General features: G+C 37.2%; 1 protein-coding gene across 3 annotated transcripts in view; it reads right to left on the bottom strand.

Moving 5' to 3' along the window:
• stau1 (staufen double-stranded RNA binding protein 1) overlaps positions 1–20687 on the bottom strand; it is a 159006-nt gene that overhangs the window by 82845 nt on the left and 55474 nt on the right. For all 3 annotated transcript variants that reach the window (XM_039734931.1, XM_039734929.1, XM_039734930.1), the window contains exon 8: positions 12312–12407. In XM_039734931.1, the coding sequence (XP_039590865.1) occupies positions 12312–12407 (96 nt within the window). The remainder of the gene's footprint in view (positions 1–12311; positions 12408–20687) is intronic.

Genomic DNA, 20687 nt, shown 5'->3' with positions numbered 1-20687 from the left:
TTCATGCACTACCAACAATATGTATTTGAAACACTTACTAAATCCCATTACATAACTTGCAATTGTATTTATATTTGACATTACATAGTTTGTTTTTTTTTACTTCTACCATGCTAAGTATTAATGATTAGAAATTTTACAAATTGTGACATACTAAATATAAAACAGATTTCTACTAACTTAGGCAGCATGATGCATCTGTTTCATCACCTCCAACAGTAGCCTGCATGCTACAAAGAACAGTGTTTGTTTTCTGACTCCCGTGAACGCTGCCCCTCTCCCCGAACAAGCTAAGCTAATGGTTTCTTTCTTTTCAGTATTTCAGTACAGTTCAAAGAATGTTAAATTCAAAGAAACAATGGGTGCTATTTAAAACTCTAAGCCAAAGACAGGGTTATTGTCAGCACTATAGAGAGAACATGTTACAAACAGCTGTTTTAGACTATTGACTACAGATACAACTTACCTAGATGCAAGATTTTATTTTTTAGAGAGGACGCACTCCCAAAATGATAAATTCAGGCTTGCATACAACGTATATTTAATTTAAGTGTGCCTCTGTGTGAGTGTAAGTCTATGTCTTAAAGAGATATATAGAATACATTTTATCTAAACTTGTTTTGATTAAATGTATGCACTGTTTTAGAGAAAAAAAACCTAAAGAAAGAAAATTAATTTTTTGTTGCTTGATTTAGTTAAGAATGAAAAACATTTTAGAATGAATAGGACTTGCACTTATTATTTGACAAATGTATATGACATATTTGACCCCAGGTCCAACAAAGATATAAAAACACATCTGTGTACATTGCTTTACGACCATTTGGCTACTTTATTTAATAATACCAAAAGTATAAAATAAGAGGACTTATACCTTTGCTGAGAAAATACATGATTATTGAGATATATATATTGTATATTGGCAAAATGCTTAAACATATCAGATATTTTTTGCCATATTGCTCAGCCCTACCCGAGGTCCTTGTTAAGATCCATGATAACAGTCATTTTACCAATATTCCTAATACTGTGGATGAAAACCTGGTTACCTCTTGCAGAAAAATGCAATTTAGTCAAAGATGCACACTTCCTGCTTGATAACGTCATGTTAATATGACAGGGCTTTACTGCAAACAGATTCAATGATGTACAGTAGCCATCGTAGATTCCTCACTTAAACCCAACTGAAATCCAGTGCTCAACTTTAAAGCTAGAAAGCCTATTACAGAGATATAGAAAATATATTAAAAATATCTTTATCCAGCCTTACTCAAGAATACTGTAATAATATCAGCCATTTTTGTGCAATTATTATTATGTGATAATACAATAATATTTTGATAACAATATTTTAAAGAACATATAAAACATTTTAAAACAGCTATTTAAAATAAAAGCTTTGTAATTTTCATATTTCTCTGGTCTTAAAATATAGCTTATTTTCTATTACTTTTATTTTCTATGTTTTGTTTATAAGAGGTACCAATGATTTTTGAGTTTACTGTATACAGTGGAACCTCGGGTCATGACTGTAATTTGTTCCAAAAATCTGGTCGTGACCCGAAGTAATTTCCCCCATAGGATTGTATGTAAATGCAATTAATCCGTTCCGGACCATACGAGCTGTATGTAAAGATATTTTATTAAAGATTTTTAAGCATAAAAATAGTTAATTATACCACAGAATGCACAGTCTAATAGTAAACTAAATGTAAAAACATTGAATAACACTGAGAAAACATTGAACAGAGAAAACTAACATTGCAAGAGATCACGCTATAGCAGGGCTATTCAATTACAAATTCAGTTGGGCCAGATTGCCAAACCAAGAAGGTTAGCTGGGCCAGTCATTTTAGCGGCAAAGCAGCTCGAAGTGACAAATTTTAAAACCAACACAAACAAATTTATTGAAAAACATAAGGTTTATTTGTTGTTTCTCTTTTAACTTTGGTCAGTTTGCAGAGCAAAAGGTGCATACAAAAAGAGCTGAATTAACAGAATCTAAGGTAGCCCCTATTTTTTCCACTTACAAAAGAAAAACAAAATGACCTAGGCTACATGTCTGACCTATCTGATCACAAAGTGCATAGTGCACAAAATAGTGCACAGTAGTAGGCTATTAGAAATAACATTTTTTCCTTTTGAAACTAAATAAACAACTTGCACACATTTGACCCAGGAACATCTCAAAGTGCATAAAATAAAAAGTGCACAGTATTCACAACTATAACAACACTGAGGGAACATATTTTAAATCACCATGTGTGATTAGGCATGCCTCTGTTACACATCCCACATTATATTGATGTATTGTAGGCTACAGTTACCCTGCTGACTTAGTGGGAGAAGTGACATTTTTTGTTTTGAACGAGAGCAGTGACTTTAGGCTCATAAGTTGTCAATGCAATTCGAAGGCATTGTTGGAGAGTATGGTCAGTCAGGGAGCAAAGAGAGATGCTTTTTATGGAGTTCCTGTGTGAAAAACTTGACTCACATGTATATGTTGATCCAAACATACTGAGTATGACGATCGCTATTTTCTTAATGTTAGGGAACTGATGTGCGTTGACATCAGTCCAAAACATTGCAGGCCCGTTAGTGGAAAGCTCCTGTGCCATGGTTACAGATGACTGCATGTCAACAAGTTCGAATGTGAATTTCCCTCGTCAATGGAAGGGACCAGTTTCTTAGCTCTGGCGGATAAGTACCCTTCTATTTCAACAGTGAACGGGTCTCTGACAAAAACGGCCAACTCAGTGGGCAGATCAAGTCCATCCAATCAACCAGCAAAGTTATTTTTCAACATCGCAATGAAATCTGTCATCACATCCGTGATTTGTGCGGGGGGTTAGATGCCTTTGCGGAGTGTCGGAAAATGCAGCATTCGGCCTGTGCTCAAATCATTTGCGAAAAGGTCCAGTTTAACTTGGAATGTGCATCTGTTCCACAAGGTCGATGACAGTTTTGTCTCTGCCTTGTAGTCCCAAATTGAGATCGTTCAGGTGTTTGAATATGTCGCTCAGAAAGCAGGCATCGGCCATGAAGTTGTCGTCCAGTATGCGACTCAAGTGCGTTTCTGCCTTTTTTTGCTTGCTGCCGCGGAGGAAAGTTATGATCTCTTCTCTGAGACCGCAGAAATGCTCCAGTGCTTTGCCTTTGGACAGCCACCTCACGTCATTATGCAAAAGAAGGTCGTGGTGCTCAGCAGAAATTTCTGACAGCAGCATGCGGAATAAGCGGTGTTGGAGGCTTGATGTGGAGCGAATAAAATTAATTATAGCCATAACGTGTCCATTGTCGTTTTGAGCGCCCGCTTAGTTTTGCACAACACCGCCTGATGCACAATGCAGTGTAAGGAGATCAACTGAGGTGCAACAGCGGACCAAGCGTGCTGCCAAACCATTCACTTTCCCTGTCATGACGGAGCCCCATCTGTCACAAGCATGCACACACGCTTCATATCCAGACCACTGTCTTAAAAAAAGGCGGAAATTTTCCCAAAGACTATATCGCCAGTTGTGTGTCCTTCTAACGGCAGTAGGTCGAGCAGCTCCTCTCGGAAGCATTTGCCATCAAAAAAACGGACATATATGCACAACTGAGCAGTATCAGTTCTGTCTGTGGACTCATCTACTGCTATAGACATAGTATCAGCTTTCATCAGGTCTCCTAACAGCGTTTCATACACATCTGCAGCAAAAATTTTAACCCTACGAATGTTTGAAGTATCTGACGGGGGCACGTTTTTTATAGCAGATACCACGCTCATTTTAATTTTATCGTCATTTATCACCTCATCCACGACAGCCAGCATACAGTCCTTCACGGTTTCAGAGTTTGTGAATGGCCTTTTCTTTTTTGCCAGTATCCAGGAAACACGAAGGGATGCTACAGTAGCTCTCTCTTGGGCTGTGAATGACCGCACCACGGTTGTAAGATGCAATCAAACTCTGCACTTTTGCAGTCCTCTCTTGAGATCCCTCTGGAAAATTGGTGCAAAAAGTGTGGTGTTTCTCAACATGATGAACTCCGCACATTGTAATCTTTAAATACTCCAACGCACTCATTACAAATTAAACACATCGGTTTGGCGTTTGGATGTGGCGGAAAAATAAACAAGTATTTGTCAGTCCAGGCAGGGTTAAACTTACGGTTTTCATTGGCAATTTTACGTTTCAGTGTTGAGAAAGACATATTGATAGTAATCTAAGCTACTATCGCACGCTCTGCATTGTTTGCGTGTTGCAGGCTACGGAATTTACGTAGGAATGCTGCGTTTTTAGCGGGACCATAGACATAAATACTTTATATTTATATTAATATACTATATATTTATATTAATATAATATAATATAATATAATATAATATATATATATATAAAATTATATTAAATAACAATTTATGAATAATATATATTAATTTATTATCTATGGGCGGAATCACGGGCCGGGCCACTCGAAGGTTGATTCTGGGCCGCATTTGGCCCGCGGGCCGCCAATTGAATAGCCCTGCGCTATAGCCTTAGCTGTAGCTATAGCCTCTTTGTAAACACCTTTTTTAATGAGTTTTAAGCACAGGGAAACAAATGAACATTTGAAAAATTAGTAATTTATACAAAAACTAACCATAAACAACCAAGAAAAGTAACACTGCAGGAGTTCACACTATAACCTTACGAACTGATCGCTGTAAACACTTTTTTTTAATGAGTTTTAAGAACAGGGAAAAAAATGAAACATTTGAAAAATCCGTAATTTATACAAAAACTAACCATAAACAACCAAGAAAATTAACCTTGCATGAGTCGAGTTCTGGCATGAAGGAAGTGAGGAGGAACTAGGTGGAGAGGAGATTACAGTTTTGAGGTAAAGTCTGTGACGATGCGGGTTTGCTGCATGCTCCTATCTCGCTTCCAGGAGTCCTTAAACCAGTCACCGTTGGTAATGTTACCAATGAGCACAACAGTGAGGCACTACAATGGAGCAATCGGATGGTGCAAAAAGTGCCAAGTGCTTTTATTAAAATCAACAAAACAACAATCAAAAACAATGTCCAATTAAATAAAGTTCAGTGCTTTCAGAATCCTTCAATAAATAAATCCCACAAAAACAGAAGTGAAGTGAAGGTTAAAATCCAATAGAAAAAAGTCTTCATTAAATACAACGAGGTTAAAACGATGCTCAAAGCAGTCTCTTTAAAAACAAGCCTGGTGCATTTAACTGCCTTCTCTGTCTTATGCGGCCAGTCGTTCTTCTTCTGGTCATTCCAGATCCTTGATCGCTCAGCTGCAGTGACCACTTCCTTCTGCCCCTCCGAGTGTTGGCCAAAACACTGCTGCTTGGGTTCACTGTCCACCTGCCTGCCTTACTTCCTCACTCCGCAACCTCCGTCTTTCTTTTCTTTTTCCTACCTTCAGCAGCTGTAGCAATCAACCTCCACGCCCCTTCGCTAAGCTGCAAGCGTGGTGATTCTTTATTTAAAACTGGCCTTTTTGACGTGAGCTGTGGACCCGCTATACAAGTCCCTCTGCGTGGTGCACGTCTGACTGAGAACAATGTACTGTACAGAGGGAGACTGAACAAGTATAGTTGTGCTTGAAAGTTTGTGAACCCTTTAGAATTTTCTATATTTCTGAATAAATATGACCTAAAACATCATCAGATTTTCACTCAAGTCCTAAAAGTAGATAAAGGGAAACCATTTAAACAAATGAGACAAACATATTATACTTGGTCATTTATTTATTGAGGAAAATGATCGAATATTACATATTTCTGAGTGGCAAAAGTATGTGAACCTCTAGGATTAGCAGTTAGATTGAAGGTGAAATTAGAGTCAGGTGTTTTCAATCGATGGGGTGACAATCAGGTGTGAGTGGGCACCCTGTGTTATTTAAAGAATAGGGATCTATCAAAGTCTGCTCTTCACAACACATGTTTGTAGAAGTGCATCATGGCACGAACAAAGGAGATTCTTGAGGACCTCAGAAATCTCCTTTGTTCGTGCCATGATACACTTCCACAAACATGTGTTGTGAAGAGCAGACAACCTCAGAAAAAGAGTTGTTGATGCTCATCAGGCTGGAAAAGGTTACAAAAGCATCTCTAAAGAGTTTGGATTACACCAATCCACAGTCAGACAGATTGTGTACAAATGAAGAAAATTCAATACCATTGTTACCCTCCCCAGGAGTGGTCAACCAACAAAGATCACTCCAAGAGCAAGGCGTGTAATAGTCGGCGAGGTCACAAAGGACCCCAGGGTAACTTCTAAGCAACTGAAGGCCTCTCTCACATTGGCTAATGTTCATGTTCATGAGTCCACCATCAGGAGAACACTGAACAACGATGGTGTGCATGGCGGGGTTGCAAGGACAAAGCCACTGCTCTCCAAAAAAAACATTGCTGCTCGTCTGCAGTTTGCTAAAGTTCACGTGCACAAACCAGAAGGCTATAGGAAGAATATTTTGCAGACGGATGAGACCAAAATAGAACTTTTTGGTTTAAATGAAAGCGTTATGTTTGGAAAAAGGAAAACACTGCATATTCCAACATAACAACCTTTTCCCATCTGTGAAACATGATGGTGGTAGTATGTTTTGGGCCTGTTTTCCTGCATCTGGGCCAGGACGGCTTGCCTTCATTGATGGAACATTGAATTCTGAATTATATCAGAGAATTCTAAAGGAAAATGTCAGGACATCTGTCCATGAACTGAATCTCAAGAGAGATTGCATGCAGCAAGACAACGACCCTAAGCACACAAGTCATTCTACCAAAGAATGGTTAAAGAAGAATAAAGTTAATGTTTTGGAATGGCCAAGTCAAAATCCTGACCTTAATCCAATCGAAATGTTGTGGAAGGACCTGAAGCAAGCAGTTAATGCGAGGAAACCCACCAACATCCCAGAGTTGAAGCTGTTCTGTACGGAGGAATGGGCTAAAATTCCTCCAAACCGGTGTGCAGGAATGATCAAAAGTTACCGGAAACATTTAGTTGCAGTTATTGCTGCAAAGGGGGGTCACACCAGATACTGAAAACAAAGGTTCACATACTGTACTTTTGCCACTCACAAATATGTAATATTCGATAATTAACTTAATAAATAAATGACCAAGTATAATATTTTTGGATCATTTGTTTAACTGGTTTCTCTTTATCTACTTTTAGGACTTGAATGAAAATCTGATGATGTTTTAGGTCATATTCATTCAGAAATATAGAAAACTAGCCGAAGCCCCGTAACATACAGCGGTGTAAGAATAGGAATGGAAAACGGTGAGAAAGGAATTCAGTTTAACAAAGGCTTAGGAAACCACCGCCGCAGTATAACGAAAACAGCAAGGAGCGAAACCAATGCCAATGGTCGAGAGAGTACCTTCCTGTAGCAAGCTATGGAAAACATAGACATATATAGATAGACGCCGCATTCACTGTGTTGCCCAGTCGTCACGATAAGTCAGCGTGTCCGCCCTATTGCGAGTGGTAAAAGTGCCATTTAAACTAATACAGGTAGACTTGGAAACCATGTTTTCTGATGAAAAAACAATGTTTTAAACAGTATCATTTACATACAACAGATTTTAGCGAATCGTTTACATGCAGTTATTTATATCCATTTATACACTAAATGCATGCGTATCCCATGGTCTTAGAGTTGGCAGGCGTGGCTCTCTGTCTTGCTTGCCCTTAGTTAGAGTTGGCGGGCAGGGCTCTGTGAGTTCGCGATCGTGGCTCTCTGTCTTGCGTGCGGTGTAAAGTTAACGTGGCTCAGAGGTGCGTGTGGACTTTTGCACAGACTAAAGTGACTGAGGCTGTGTTTGGTGAGTTGTTGCGTGCCTCAAGAGCGATGCTGGACTCGGGAGGACGGTTACAGTTGGCGTGCGAAGCTCTGTCGTGCGTATCCCATGACGCGGCAGGAGGGTTAGAGTTGGTGGGCGGGGCTCTATCGAGCGTATCCCATGGTTTTAGAGTTGGTGGGCGGGGCTCTGTCTTGCTTGCACTCACTGTCTTGCTTGCACTCAGTGAATTATATATATAGATTCTAAAGGGTTCACAAACTTTCAAGAACAACTGTATGTAAATCACCGGCACATATGAACCGGAAGGGAAACGATATAGAGCACAAAGAGTTCACAGCGAATGCAGAGGGAGAGACTGAACACGTGCGGAAATCATCGGCACGTACGAACCGGAAGGGAAACTGGCTTGTTCGTCACCTGAGTGTGTGGTCGTGAACAGATGCAAAAGTTTGGCAAACTTTTCAGTCGTAACCTGATTTGTACGTGTTCAGAGACGTTCGTGATCTGAGGTTCCACTGTATTGTATATTGCACAGCATTTTGTATTTTATTAGAAGTAATTCTGTAATCTAACAGTAACGGTAGAAAGTAGAGCAAACTGAACTTGTAGTCAAAGCATGCACCAAATAAAATAACCAAATTGTAAAATCTAGTCCAAATCTAGGAGAGCTTGGATAAACAAAACAATTTCCTGCATGTTTTTTATCACTTAACTACTCACTACCCTCCAACATCTAAGTAAGCAAAGGTGTGAGTAAGACTTCTTGATTAAAGGTCAGGATGTGCTGTGCCCACTTCAGATCATCAGTAATGGTGACTCCAAATGACTTAAAGCTGCCGACCCTCTCTACAGTATCCCCTAATATAAACGGGAGAGTAGTCTGCCACTTGAGATCCATGAGTAGTCCCTTACTTTTGCTTTTGCTTAAATGAGAGAAACTCTTCTCTGAATGTTTCTAATCATTGTTCATGATTACACCTATGATGGTTATGCCATAAGAAAATGTGGCCACTCAGGTGAACAAGGAGTACATTATTGCAATTAACACATTGTTTTGTGCCTCTCTTGAGGGATATAGTGGAGGAAGTATTGCAGCTTTTATTATCCTTGTCCTAAATCAACCTCTGTTTGTAAGCTGAAAGCAGAACTTTCTTAGAGGTAGTCTGAGGTATGAGATAAGGAATATGTCATGAGGTGGTAAGCATCTTTTTCCAAGGTAAAATAGTTACTTAGGGAGTTAGCATTCCCATTGGGTAGGTGGCATGCTGATGATAGCTATTTTACACACTCCCTAAATTTTCATTCTTCAGGTCCCCAGCATCAATAAATAAAGTACCTGAATGTTAATATTTGAAATCATTAACACCATTAAACAGATAACTCAGGGCAATGGCAGTGTTAATTTCAGGATAGAAGTAGATAATCAGAAAAGTAGAATGGATGGCATTTGATCATTAAATGCTTAAGGACAGATTAGTAGGTTTTTGAAAGGATTTTAACATTCACAGATCAGGCACGGTTTCATAAAATTGACACCATCACCATCTTCTCTCCTTAGTCCATATAGAAGACAGAAAAATTTTCTAACTATATTCCAACCTCTGGTGTCTCATTTATTTATTCCAGGGGTGGGAAACTACAGCCTGTGGGCCGCATCCTTCCCTTTGTATAGGTCATCTTATATATCGGAATGTCTGACACCTTATATTCCAAATCGTAACCTCAGATCCTAACATGAGTATCTCCTTAGAATTCCAAGAACAAAACTTAAAAGTGGTGAGGCGGCCTTCTGCTGTTATGCACCTAAAATTTGGAATAGCCTGCCAATAGGAATTCGCCAGGCTAATATAGTGGAGCACTTTAAAAAACTGCTGAAAACACATTACTTTAACATGGCCTTCTCATAACTTCACTGTACTTAAAATCCTAATACTCTGTATATGCAGCTCATTATAATTACTATTCATGGTGGCTCTAAAATCTGTACTAACCCCTACTCTCTCTTCTGTTTCCTTTTCCGGTGTCCTTTTGGTGGTGGCTTGTGCCACCACCATCTACTCAAAGCACTGTGATGTTTCAACAATGATGGATGGATTAAAAGCCAGAAGTCTGTATGACCATCAACATCAAGTGACTCTGTGAGAACTCCAACTACAAAGAGGACTATTTCATTTATGTTAGGTAGAATGCTCAGAGGGGACTGGGCGGTCTCGTAGCCTGGAACACCTGCAGATTTTTTTTTTTCTCCAGCGATTTTTTTTGTTTTTTTCTGTCCACCCTGGCCATCGGACCTTACTCCTTTTCTATGTTAACTAATGTTGTCTTATTTTAATTTCTTATTTTGTCTTTTATTTTTCTTTTCTTCATTTTGTAAAGCACTTTGACCTACTTTTTGTATGAAAATGTGCTATATAAATAAATGTTGTTGTTGTGTCAGCAGCCTATGAGCCTCTCATAAAAAACTAATATTTCTCGTGTGTTCTTAACAGGACGATGCTACAGTTGGCTGGTGTAAGTGTAACAATTTGCCACCCTCCTAAACCTTTATTTTTTTTCCTAAAGACATTTATGTCTCAGAAGACCACCATCCAATTATCACTCCCTCAAATGTTTATTATAAAATTATTTCCATTATTATTTTTCTAGCATGATTCCTAAACTTACTGCATTCTGAACAAGCCTATACTGTCTCACAAAGGAACAAGAATGAGATTTATTATAAAAACAGAAAATTAATAAACTGGGCTCAACCCAGCTTTTCTACAATATATAGATGCTTTTCCATGATACAGCTCTATGGTTTCAAACTTATGAGTATTTGAAGACCTCTTACATCCATGCTATATTGAGATTTTAAGATTTTTTTCATTTAATTTTAAAGAGTTAAATCTACTAAGGGGACCTACACGGCTGGTAAGAGGGTTGTCAGGACCAAAGGCACCTACACTATGTCACAGTTCAAAGGACAGTCACAGTGGAAACCTTTAGTGTAGACGAACAGTTATACATGTGCAGGAGGCGTGTTAGAATTCCAATAAGCAGGGTAATCCAAACAGAACAAAATGTCCTACAGCAGGCAGCAGCTCACTAGATGTCACGAGTGCCCAAACTACTATCCAAAAAAAGATAATGAGGTTACGGAGATCTCAAAAGAGACCATAATATCCCTGTAGCAAGCAGGTGCAGCACAGGACCACTTGCTGAATAAAATAGGAATAGGTTGCCCTTCCTAAGTTGATCTCATGGAAGGATAGAAGGAGATACGTACTTCCACTACTTAACTGCTGGGTGGAAGCACCTTTTTCCTTATTTAAATGACTAAACTCCTACTTTTGAAAAAAAATGAGGGCAGATGGGCTATATTTAAAAAATAAGGCTTTTGAGAGTTAATGAAAGCTTAGGGATGCATGGATATTGGCAGCCATGTTGCAGAATTCAAGTTATATTTCCTCCAAAGACCAAAGTGCTTATCCCAAATGCCAGTGTAAAGCTGCCACAAACCAGCGATACCTTTAAGTCTGGAGTTAATATGAGAGTTGAAAGCTAAGGTTCAATGGAAGGAGGAAGAACTGACAGAGTTCTGAGGGAGACACTGATTTCAAGTGAAAAGGAAAACTTTTGGTGCTGCTTGGGAAGTGGGCAAGTGGAAATGTTCAAGACGTGTGTTGGTAGGCCTAAAGAGGTAGCACATGCTATATTTTTACTAAATGTACTTTCCATTTTCCCTTTTGTGTGACCACCCCTTGTACAGTTCATCTTCAAGTACTATGCCACAAGTGTGTCCTCTTTTGTTTCAGCAGATAAAAGAAGCAATTTCACATTGCAGCATGAATTAAATTGGTTTTGAATAGAAAGGTCACTTTGTCATTTTATCTGTGCTTTTTATTTGATATTTAAATGCTTTTCAAAAAATGTCTTTCCTTACTTTTCATTATAATTAATGAACATTTGCTGAAACAAAAGAGTACAGTAGAAAAAGAACAAATATTTGGCCACTTTGACTACTGCAAAAGTTCAACTTGTGAAAAAACTAATTAACATAATTAACACTATTTTTATTCTTTCTCAGTGTTGTGATGTAAGATTTTGGATATAACTTGTTAAATGTTTTGTATGTCTTTATTTGTAATTTAGGCGAAGCAATGTAATATACTGTTACTTTGGTAAGAGGCGTTAAAACACTCAGTTGATGTGAACTGTTTTCAAAGAGTTACACCAGGTTTTTCCAGCAACAAATATAGTTATAAACCTGACTATGGCTGCTCGGCAGTCCTCTGCTTAAATAAGAGAGCTAAAATAATAAAAAATCTGTTCAGAGGTTATGCCATATTTTACTTAGTCTAAAACTTCAACCAACTTGACCATTCCTTAAATGACAAACACACAATACCTGAACCAAAAGGCTATTTTAAAAAACACAAAGATTTCCTAATAACAATAAATGCAGAAAATGTAACCACTGGCAGCATTTTAGGACACATCAGTGAAAGAACTGAACTTCAGCTCACCTCAAAGTTGACAGGCATATTCCGTTTCAGTGCAATTTCAAATACTTGACTTATTTCAGATTTGTTTAGATTTTGATCTGATTCGCCACCATTGATCTGCAATCACAAAATGCAAATGAAAATACATTTTAAAGTTGATGGCACACGATTATGAAGTAAAGTTGTTAACTTTGAAATGTGAATATGAAAAACATATTGTATGCACCTTTCACACAAATTAAACACAAGCAAACAATCTTGAAATGTGAAGACAACATCCTAATGTCCTGGAGTGGAACACGTTCAATTTGTTTTTAACTGTGGACTATTTATATTACATTTTATTTATTTTGCTCAAATGAACTACGATGAACTGAATTTACATGACTTTAATTACAGGCATTGCAAGCACCTTTTCTTGTACATTCTTCCTGTATTGTACCACTAACTTGAGCATCTGTTCCAGTCAGTTTCTTTTTCAATTAGTTTATGACCTTGGAATGGGAAATAAGTACAGATGCAACAGAACCTGTTGTAATTAACTTCAACCTGGGAACAAAAAGAAAGCCGTAGGACTAGGAATTACTGATTTATTTTACAGCTTGAAAAAGGAAGAATGAAGGAGGTACTTAAAAGATCACACAGTTAACAGTAGGTTTGTTGAGGATTAATTAAACTAGGGAAAAGGAGGGCAGGGAGTTTTGGACAGGCCAAGTTTAGAAGGGACAAAGGGAAAAGAATTAGTGTAATATCAAATACACATAGTAACTGAATTTCTAGGCAAGAGTTACATAGTACAATCAGTAATATGTTAAAAATTTGCTTGCCTTAATGCTATGAGTATTAAGAATAAAATAAGTGACTTAGAATTAAATGATGCTGCTCTAATATAATAGGAATAACTGAAACCTGGCTAAATAATAACAGATGGGAACACATTATTTAGAACAGAATGGCGAAAACAGAAAAAATTACTTACATTCTCAAAATCCCATTTCTTTTTTCCCCCCGATAAATTACTTTTACAACTTTTAACTGTGTTTACTGCAGGAGTTGAAGTTATTATAAAGTCTACAAGCCTGGTACTTAACTCAAACAGAAATGAATAAGGACATTTAAATTACAGCATGTTTATTATTTAATTAAATTTGTGTTCTTCAAATGATTTAAGGTAGTGGTTCTTAACCTGGGGTGCCCTCACCCACAGGGGGCTTGAGATGGCTTTTCATGGAGAGCAACAAAGAAGCAGGCTGCGTTGTGATTCGCCAGGTACATTGCCCAACTTTAATGTGGTACAATTATTGTCTTGCAGTGTACAACCAATAAGTCATTTATTAGTTAGTGCTCCTGTTCTGTGATATGAAGATAATGAAGCACTGCATGCACAACTGTCGACATTGGTTCCTTGCTGAGGGCGAAGCGTTCATAAAGACAAGTAACTTTTTTTTTTTTTTTGAAGAGAATGTAATTTGAACCTTGCAATGATCTGTACAGAAGGGTGAAATCTAGTATAGATTTCTGGGCAAGGTTTGGGTTTTTAAGTAATCAGCAGAAGTTGGGACACCTGTGAAAATTGTTTGCTTCAAATTGAAAGGCTTAATTTACTTGAATTGTTGCAGAACATTTGTAGGTTGCAACTATTTGTTGTTCCCTGAGAAGGGCAGATTTGTAATATTCTGAAATTTCCTTCTTTTTCAGTTTTTGCTAACCTAAACTTTAAACTTAAACCTCTAAGAGTTTACTGCTTACATTTTCACCATTTTAGGTCATTCACTGCATTTTAACTAATTACATTTGAAGAAAGACTGAAAAAACTGAGGTGTTCTCAAACCTTGGACTGGTAGTATATGTATTTATGTGAATGGTTTTAATTGAAATTTAACTTTTGTTTGATCCATAAGGCTGGAAGTAAATGTAGCCCTGTTTTAAGACTTGTACTAGCAATCTGAATGAACAAAATATACTGGATGAATTATCACGAGCAGTAAACAGTGCAGGCACACGGATAACAACACATACAGAGCAATGCACATGCAGTTAAATACATAGTACATCAAGTAACGCTAAAGCTTCATACCGATTAGCGTTTATCAAGTTAAATAGCAATGACGACTGCCTTACCTTGCAGTCACTGTATAGCAGCAGGTGATGATCTCAAAGATGACTTATTAAATTTAATGTGTCTCCCCCTTCCACTGAAACTTTCTTTCTGCATATTCTGCAGATAGAGTAGTCATCCTTAATTTACTTCCTGACAACAAGAACCATATTTTGGAGGTATTCTTCTTACCTCTGAAATACCGTCACTGCCTTCCACAGTAATTATAACTTTGTGCTAGATGCCCACTTTGCATGCTACGCCTGCATGATTATGTACTTTTAGTGAATTTCTGACAGTGTTTTAACTCAAACTATGTCTTTTTTTTTTAAACAAAGTAATCAAAGCTTACAGTGATAATTATATTTTGAAGCTAACCATCAGTAATTTGACTGTGGTTAATTTTAAAAACTGGTAACCATCCCATCCCTATAACCAGCCTAATATAATTACAAAATTAAATGAAATCAAACTTTTATTTATTTATTAATGATTAACATTCTATGGGCTATGGAGAACTTTTATTTTATTTTAATACATCTGTGTCTTATATGTTACACCAGTTTGAGGATTATAGGTAGCCACTTGAGGATTATAGGTAGTCATCGATTTACAACTCCTACCGAAGCTCATGAGCAAAACGTTGTTTTCTCCACTCCAGCTCCATGTACCATGACTCATTCATCTTGATTTCAGTTTATTACCTGCAGAGGTTTTGACTGCATTCAGTTACATTTGTCTTACAATTACAGAAAAGAGGCAATTGATCTTGACACAAAAATGAAGGTGATCAACCAGTATGAGGGAGGAAAGAAAGTGAATCCGATCACGTTACTTTAAATTATCCCAATGTAACCAGAGTTTAATACACATGTTCTACTGCTGTGCTCTGGCTTTGAATCCAGTTAACCTCTGAAGCTTCTGCGTTGAGACTCATGATGTGCCATTTCGCAGAACCGCCACAAAGTGGTAATATTTTCCATTGGTTTGCACTAATGCAATCTTTACTCTCATTTTTTTGAGACTTTCGAATTTTCCTACTTCCATTATCTCTAACCTGCTCTGCATGTGTATCACGGGACTTGCTTCCAAAGGTTGTAAGTATGGCGTGACTTGTCCGTCTAACGGGACATGAAAATGTCTCTCTATCTCTATTCCAAAGATCATGTCTCGCCACATGAAAAAAGTCTTGTATCGTAGCAAGATTTATTTTTTTTTTATAATAGAGAGGTGATTACTAATACTTCTTTGTTTGAGTGTCTTTTGTGTTTTGTACTAAGAGCTGCAATATTGTAGGAAGTGTAAAGCTGGAAATCGTTTCCTACCTTGGTGACTGGAAATGCTGACAAGACAAGGTAGGATAGGTGAGTGAGAAGGAGCTCTCCATTTACAAACACCATGACTGCTGGAGAATGGGTTCACACACAGAACGGGTTCCGCTGATCTTCAGGATAGAGCAACAGAGCTTGCTTCGTGTGAACATAGCTAGCCAACTAAAGACAAGTGTGGTGGCTGTGCAATTGGCTGCCACATAGAAGCTCCTATGGCTAATAATAATTCATTACATTTAAATATAGCACATTTCAAGGTACTCAAACAGCTTTACACAGTGAGTGGGGAGCCACTCCAACCACCACTAATGTGCAGTATTCACCTGGATGATTTGACGGCAGCCATTTTGCACCAGTACACTCACCACACATTAGCTATTAGGTGGTGAAGGAGTGAAAGATAGTTAGCCACAAACAGACAGATGATTAGAAGGCCAGAATAGCCAGGCCGTAGTGCACAATTTAGCCAGTACTGCCCTGGGATCTTTAATGACAACAGGCAGTCAGGACCTCAGTTTTACGTTTCATCCAAACAATGGCGCCATTTTTACAGTACAGTGTCCATGTCATTCAGACCGCAGGATAAGTGCCAACTGCTGGCCTCACCAACACTTCTTCCAGGAGAAATGCAAGCTTTTCCTGGATGGTCTCCCATCCAAGTACTGGCATGTTCTGAACATGCTCAGCTTCAGGTGGATAACCTGTTCTGAAGTGCATGTGTTATGGCTGGAGAAAACAACAGCGTATGCACACAAATCACTTCATTCAAGTGGAATCAGCTTAGTGTTTGGAGCACAGCAAATTGACATTTTGCTTTTTGAAACTCTCTATATTTTTTTTTCTAATATTTTTGCAAGGTAGATGCAAAATCCATGCATATGAAGGGCCATTATATTTTGAGCTGCATGATTTTATATTAATATTACTATAAAGTAGAATTAACTGGTCCATGTTCACCTAATAACAGCAAGTGGTGTCCTTACTACTGCATATTACAGATTAGAAAAGGATTTAAAAAAAGCTACAGTAACATTTTATGAAACAATATTATAAACATTGTAATATCAGATCAAGTAGGTTAAAACAACTGTCCATTGTGAATTACTGGGTTAAAGACTGCATTCAATTGCACATATCTTCATAGAATATTTATCTACATTATTTCTACCATCTACAGTTATACAGTATATTTTATTGTTATATCTTGCTATTTGACCTTGAATGGCCTGAAAAGTAAAATAAAAAAATATTATTACTACTGCTTTTATTTTTTTACAAAAGACATTTTACCTTGAATTTTCTCTGTGAAGTTGTAAGCCTGAAAAATGCACATCACACCCACACTCTACAGGAAAATTACTCTTTGAAACCAATAAAACAGGGTTCAACATTAATTTAATGACTTTAAAAAAAATATTGTCACTGAGCCTTGCCCAGTGTTTGAACATAAGTCTTTAATGGTAGCAGTATTTTCAGTATTCCACCTGCTTAGAGAAGGCAGTCATTATGCAGTTAAATGACCACCTAAATAAACATGCTATTCTTGATACTTTTCAGTCAGGCTTCAGAACAAATCACAGTACAGAAACTGCACTTGTTAAAGTAGTAAATGACTTGCGGGTAAATGCAGACAGAGGCCATTTATCTGTTCTCATCCTCTTAGATCTGAGTGCTGCATTTGACACCATTGATCATAATATTCTTAGAAATCGCCTTAGTCAATGGGTGGGCCTCTCTGGCAGTGTCTTAAATTGGTTTGAATCCTACCTGGCAGGGAGAAAATTCTTTGTGAGTTGTGGTAATCAAATCTCAAAGACACATGATATCCGATAAGGTGTTCCACAAGGCTCTATCCTGGGTCCGCTGTTATTCTCAATCTATATGCTTCCGTTAGGTCAGATTATCTCAGGTTACAATGTGAGCTACCACAGCTATGCTGATGACACACAGCTGTACTTATCTATAGCACCTGATGACTCCGACTCTTTCGATACACTAACACAATGTCTTACTGGTATTTCTGAATGGATGAATAGTAATTTTCTCAAACTAAATAAAGAGAAAACTGAAATTTTGGTAATTGGCAATAATGGATTCAGCGAGGTTATCAGAAATAAACTTAATGCACTAGGATTAAAAGTTAAGACGGAAGTAAAAATTTAGGGGTAACCGTTGACTGTAATCTGAATTTTAAATCGCATATTCATCAGACCACTAGGACAGCATTTTTTCATTTAAGAAACATAGCTAAAGTTAGACCTCTTATATCATTGAAAGATGCTGAGAAATTAATTCACGCTTTTGTTTTCAGTAGACTAGATTACTGTAACGCACTCCTCTCAGGACTACCCAAAAAAGACATAAATCATTTGCAACGAGTGCAGAATGCAGCTGCTAGAATCCTAACTGGGAAAAGAAAATCCGAACACATTTCTCCAGTTTTGATGTCACTACACTGGTTGCCTGTGTCATTCAGGATTGACTTTAAAATACTGCTTATGGTTTATAAAGCCTTAAATAATCTCGCTCCATCTTATATATCGGAATGCCTGACACGTTATATTCCAAATCGTAACCTTAGATCTTCAAATGAGTGTCTCCTTAGAATTCCAAAAGCTAAACTTAAAAGAAGTGGTGAGGCGCCTTCTGCTGCTATGCACCTAAAATCTGGAATAGCCTGCCGATAGGAATTCGCCAGGCAAATACAGTGGAGCAATTTAAAACACTGCTGAAAACACATTACTTTAACATGGCCTTTTATAACTTCACTTTAACATAATCCTGATACTCTGTATGTTCAATTCTTCATAATAACTATTCATGGTGGCTCTAAAATCCGTACTGACCCCTACTCTCTCTTCTGTTTCTTTTTCCGGTTTCTTTGTGGTGGCGGCCTGCGCCACCACCACCTACTCAAAGCATCATGATGCTCCAACAATGATGGACTGAAAGCCAGAAGTCTACGTGACCATCATCATCAGGTCCTTCCATGAAAATATGATGATTTATGTTAGGTAGAATGCCCAGAGGGGACTGGGCGGTCTCTTGGTCTGGAACCCCTACAGATTTTATTTTTTCTCCAGCTTTTGGAGTTTTTTTTTGTTTTTTCTGTCCACCCTGGCCATCGGACCTTACTCTTATTCTATGTTAATTAATGTTGACTTATGTTTATTTTTTATTGTGTCTTCTATTTTTCTATTCATTTTGTAAAGCACTTTGAGCTACATTTTTTTGTATGAATATGTGCTATATAAATAAATGTTGATTGATTGATTGATTGCTATTTTCTCAAGATAGTACAGTCACAATAGTGAAAATTTGTGAAATTGCGCGTTCGTGTGCTGCAGTATTCCTTGCTTATTTTTGAATGGTTGCACCTGTAAGTTAATTTGCCTCAGAAAGTGTTTATAAAACTGTAAATGCTGGTCTATGGAGCCCAAGTGCAAGCGTAAAATAAATAAAATATATACTTTTTTTAAGTAAAATTATTTATTTACTTTAGTTATAAATAGACTAAAAAACAAAAAATACATTTTTCTTTAACCACAATTTTCATGGTTATATGTGACTAAATAAAATTGTGGGGTGCACATAAATTGATTCAAACAAATTTTGAAACTTGTTTAGCATGGTGGGGAATTACAATGTTGTTGTTTTTTTATATTTTATGATGAAAGTAGCTATTGTATTAATTGATTGAATGAATAAATTTGTGTGTGTCCGATGATTGTATTTAGTCACATATAACCACGAAAATTATTGTTAAAAAATATATATTTTTTGCTTTTTAGTGTATTTATAACTAAAGTAAATAAATGTATTTAATTTATATATATTTTACTTTTCAGTTTTTAAGTATTTTGCAAATGATTTTTCTTTAATCATTTCTCATGAACGGGAAGCTTCTTTAAAAGTATTTCATAGCTAGCTGAATTACCCGCCATTGCCTAGGAGGAAAATAAAGTTTGTTATTTGTATGTATGTTATCATCTAGTTGACGCTCGGAACCAGACAACTCCATTTAATTTCAAAAGGAACAGGGGCGCGGTGGTGCTCAAATATAAAGAATGCAGGCAGTCACCTCCAGTTCGCCCTCTGGTGGTCATTCCAAGTGTCAACTGGATGATAACATGCATACAAGACTGCAAGATCACCCTCCATACTACCTTGAAGGGGGTGGGTTAGAGCTGATTTCACCCTACAGTATTTTTAGTCGACCAATGAGGAACATGTGTCCTAAGTTTCATGAAAATTGTTCCAGCTGTTCAGAAGAAATGCTGGAACATAAATACATACACACATTGACTTATATATATATATATATATATATATATATATATATATATATATATATATATATATATATATATATATATATATAATATAGGATATTTGCAGAATTATTTGAATACTAAAAAGAATTATATTTTGGTCTCTATTTTTCTGTTCAGGCTCTTATGGGATTAGTGCACTTGCTGCGAAAAAAAAATATCAATGATATAATGGCAGGCACCATGATCACCACATCTACTCATTCGCAAGAGTAAACAAGTAAAGTCGGCATGCAAATTTACCCACTCCACTTACTGGAAAGGGCAAGTGGGGGCAATCCAATGTGTCTCTAACTTACATGCTCCTATATCTCGCTACTGTATATTCCCTCTCCGTCATTGTCTGTGTGTTAATTGGAATCACATAACCATTAATTACGGCAAAATTTGTTACGTAATTGCATTGGTTTTGACGAATTATTGTATTGCCATTGATACTGAACATGTATGCGAAATTTGACCCAGACAAACAAATAGACAGAGGAGTCAAGTTAAATAAAAAAGTCTTAAAACTTACAAAATACATCAATAAATATACTTTGAAACCTGTAATGTTCCAGAGTACTGATTCGTGTTTTTGAATTTCCACAATTTTTCTGAGGCAACACCATTTTTAAATAAGTACAGCTGTTCTCTT

This window comes from Polypterus senegalus, chromosome 14 (genome assembly GCF_016835505.1).
Source record: "Polypterus senegalus isolate Bchr_013 chromosome 14, ASM1683550v1, whole genome shotgun sequence".
NCBI lineage: Eukaryota > Metazoa > Chordata > Cladistia > Polypteriformes > Polypteridae > Polypterus > Polypterus senegalus.
Note: the sequence above shows the minus strand (reverse complement) of the source record. Positions and strands in the feature narration are given on the sequence as shown.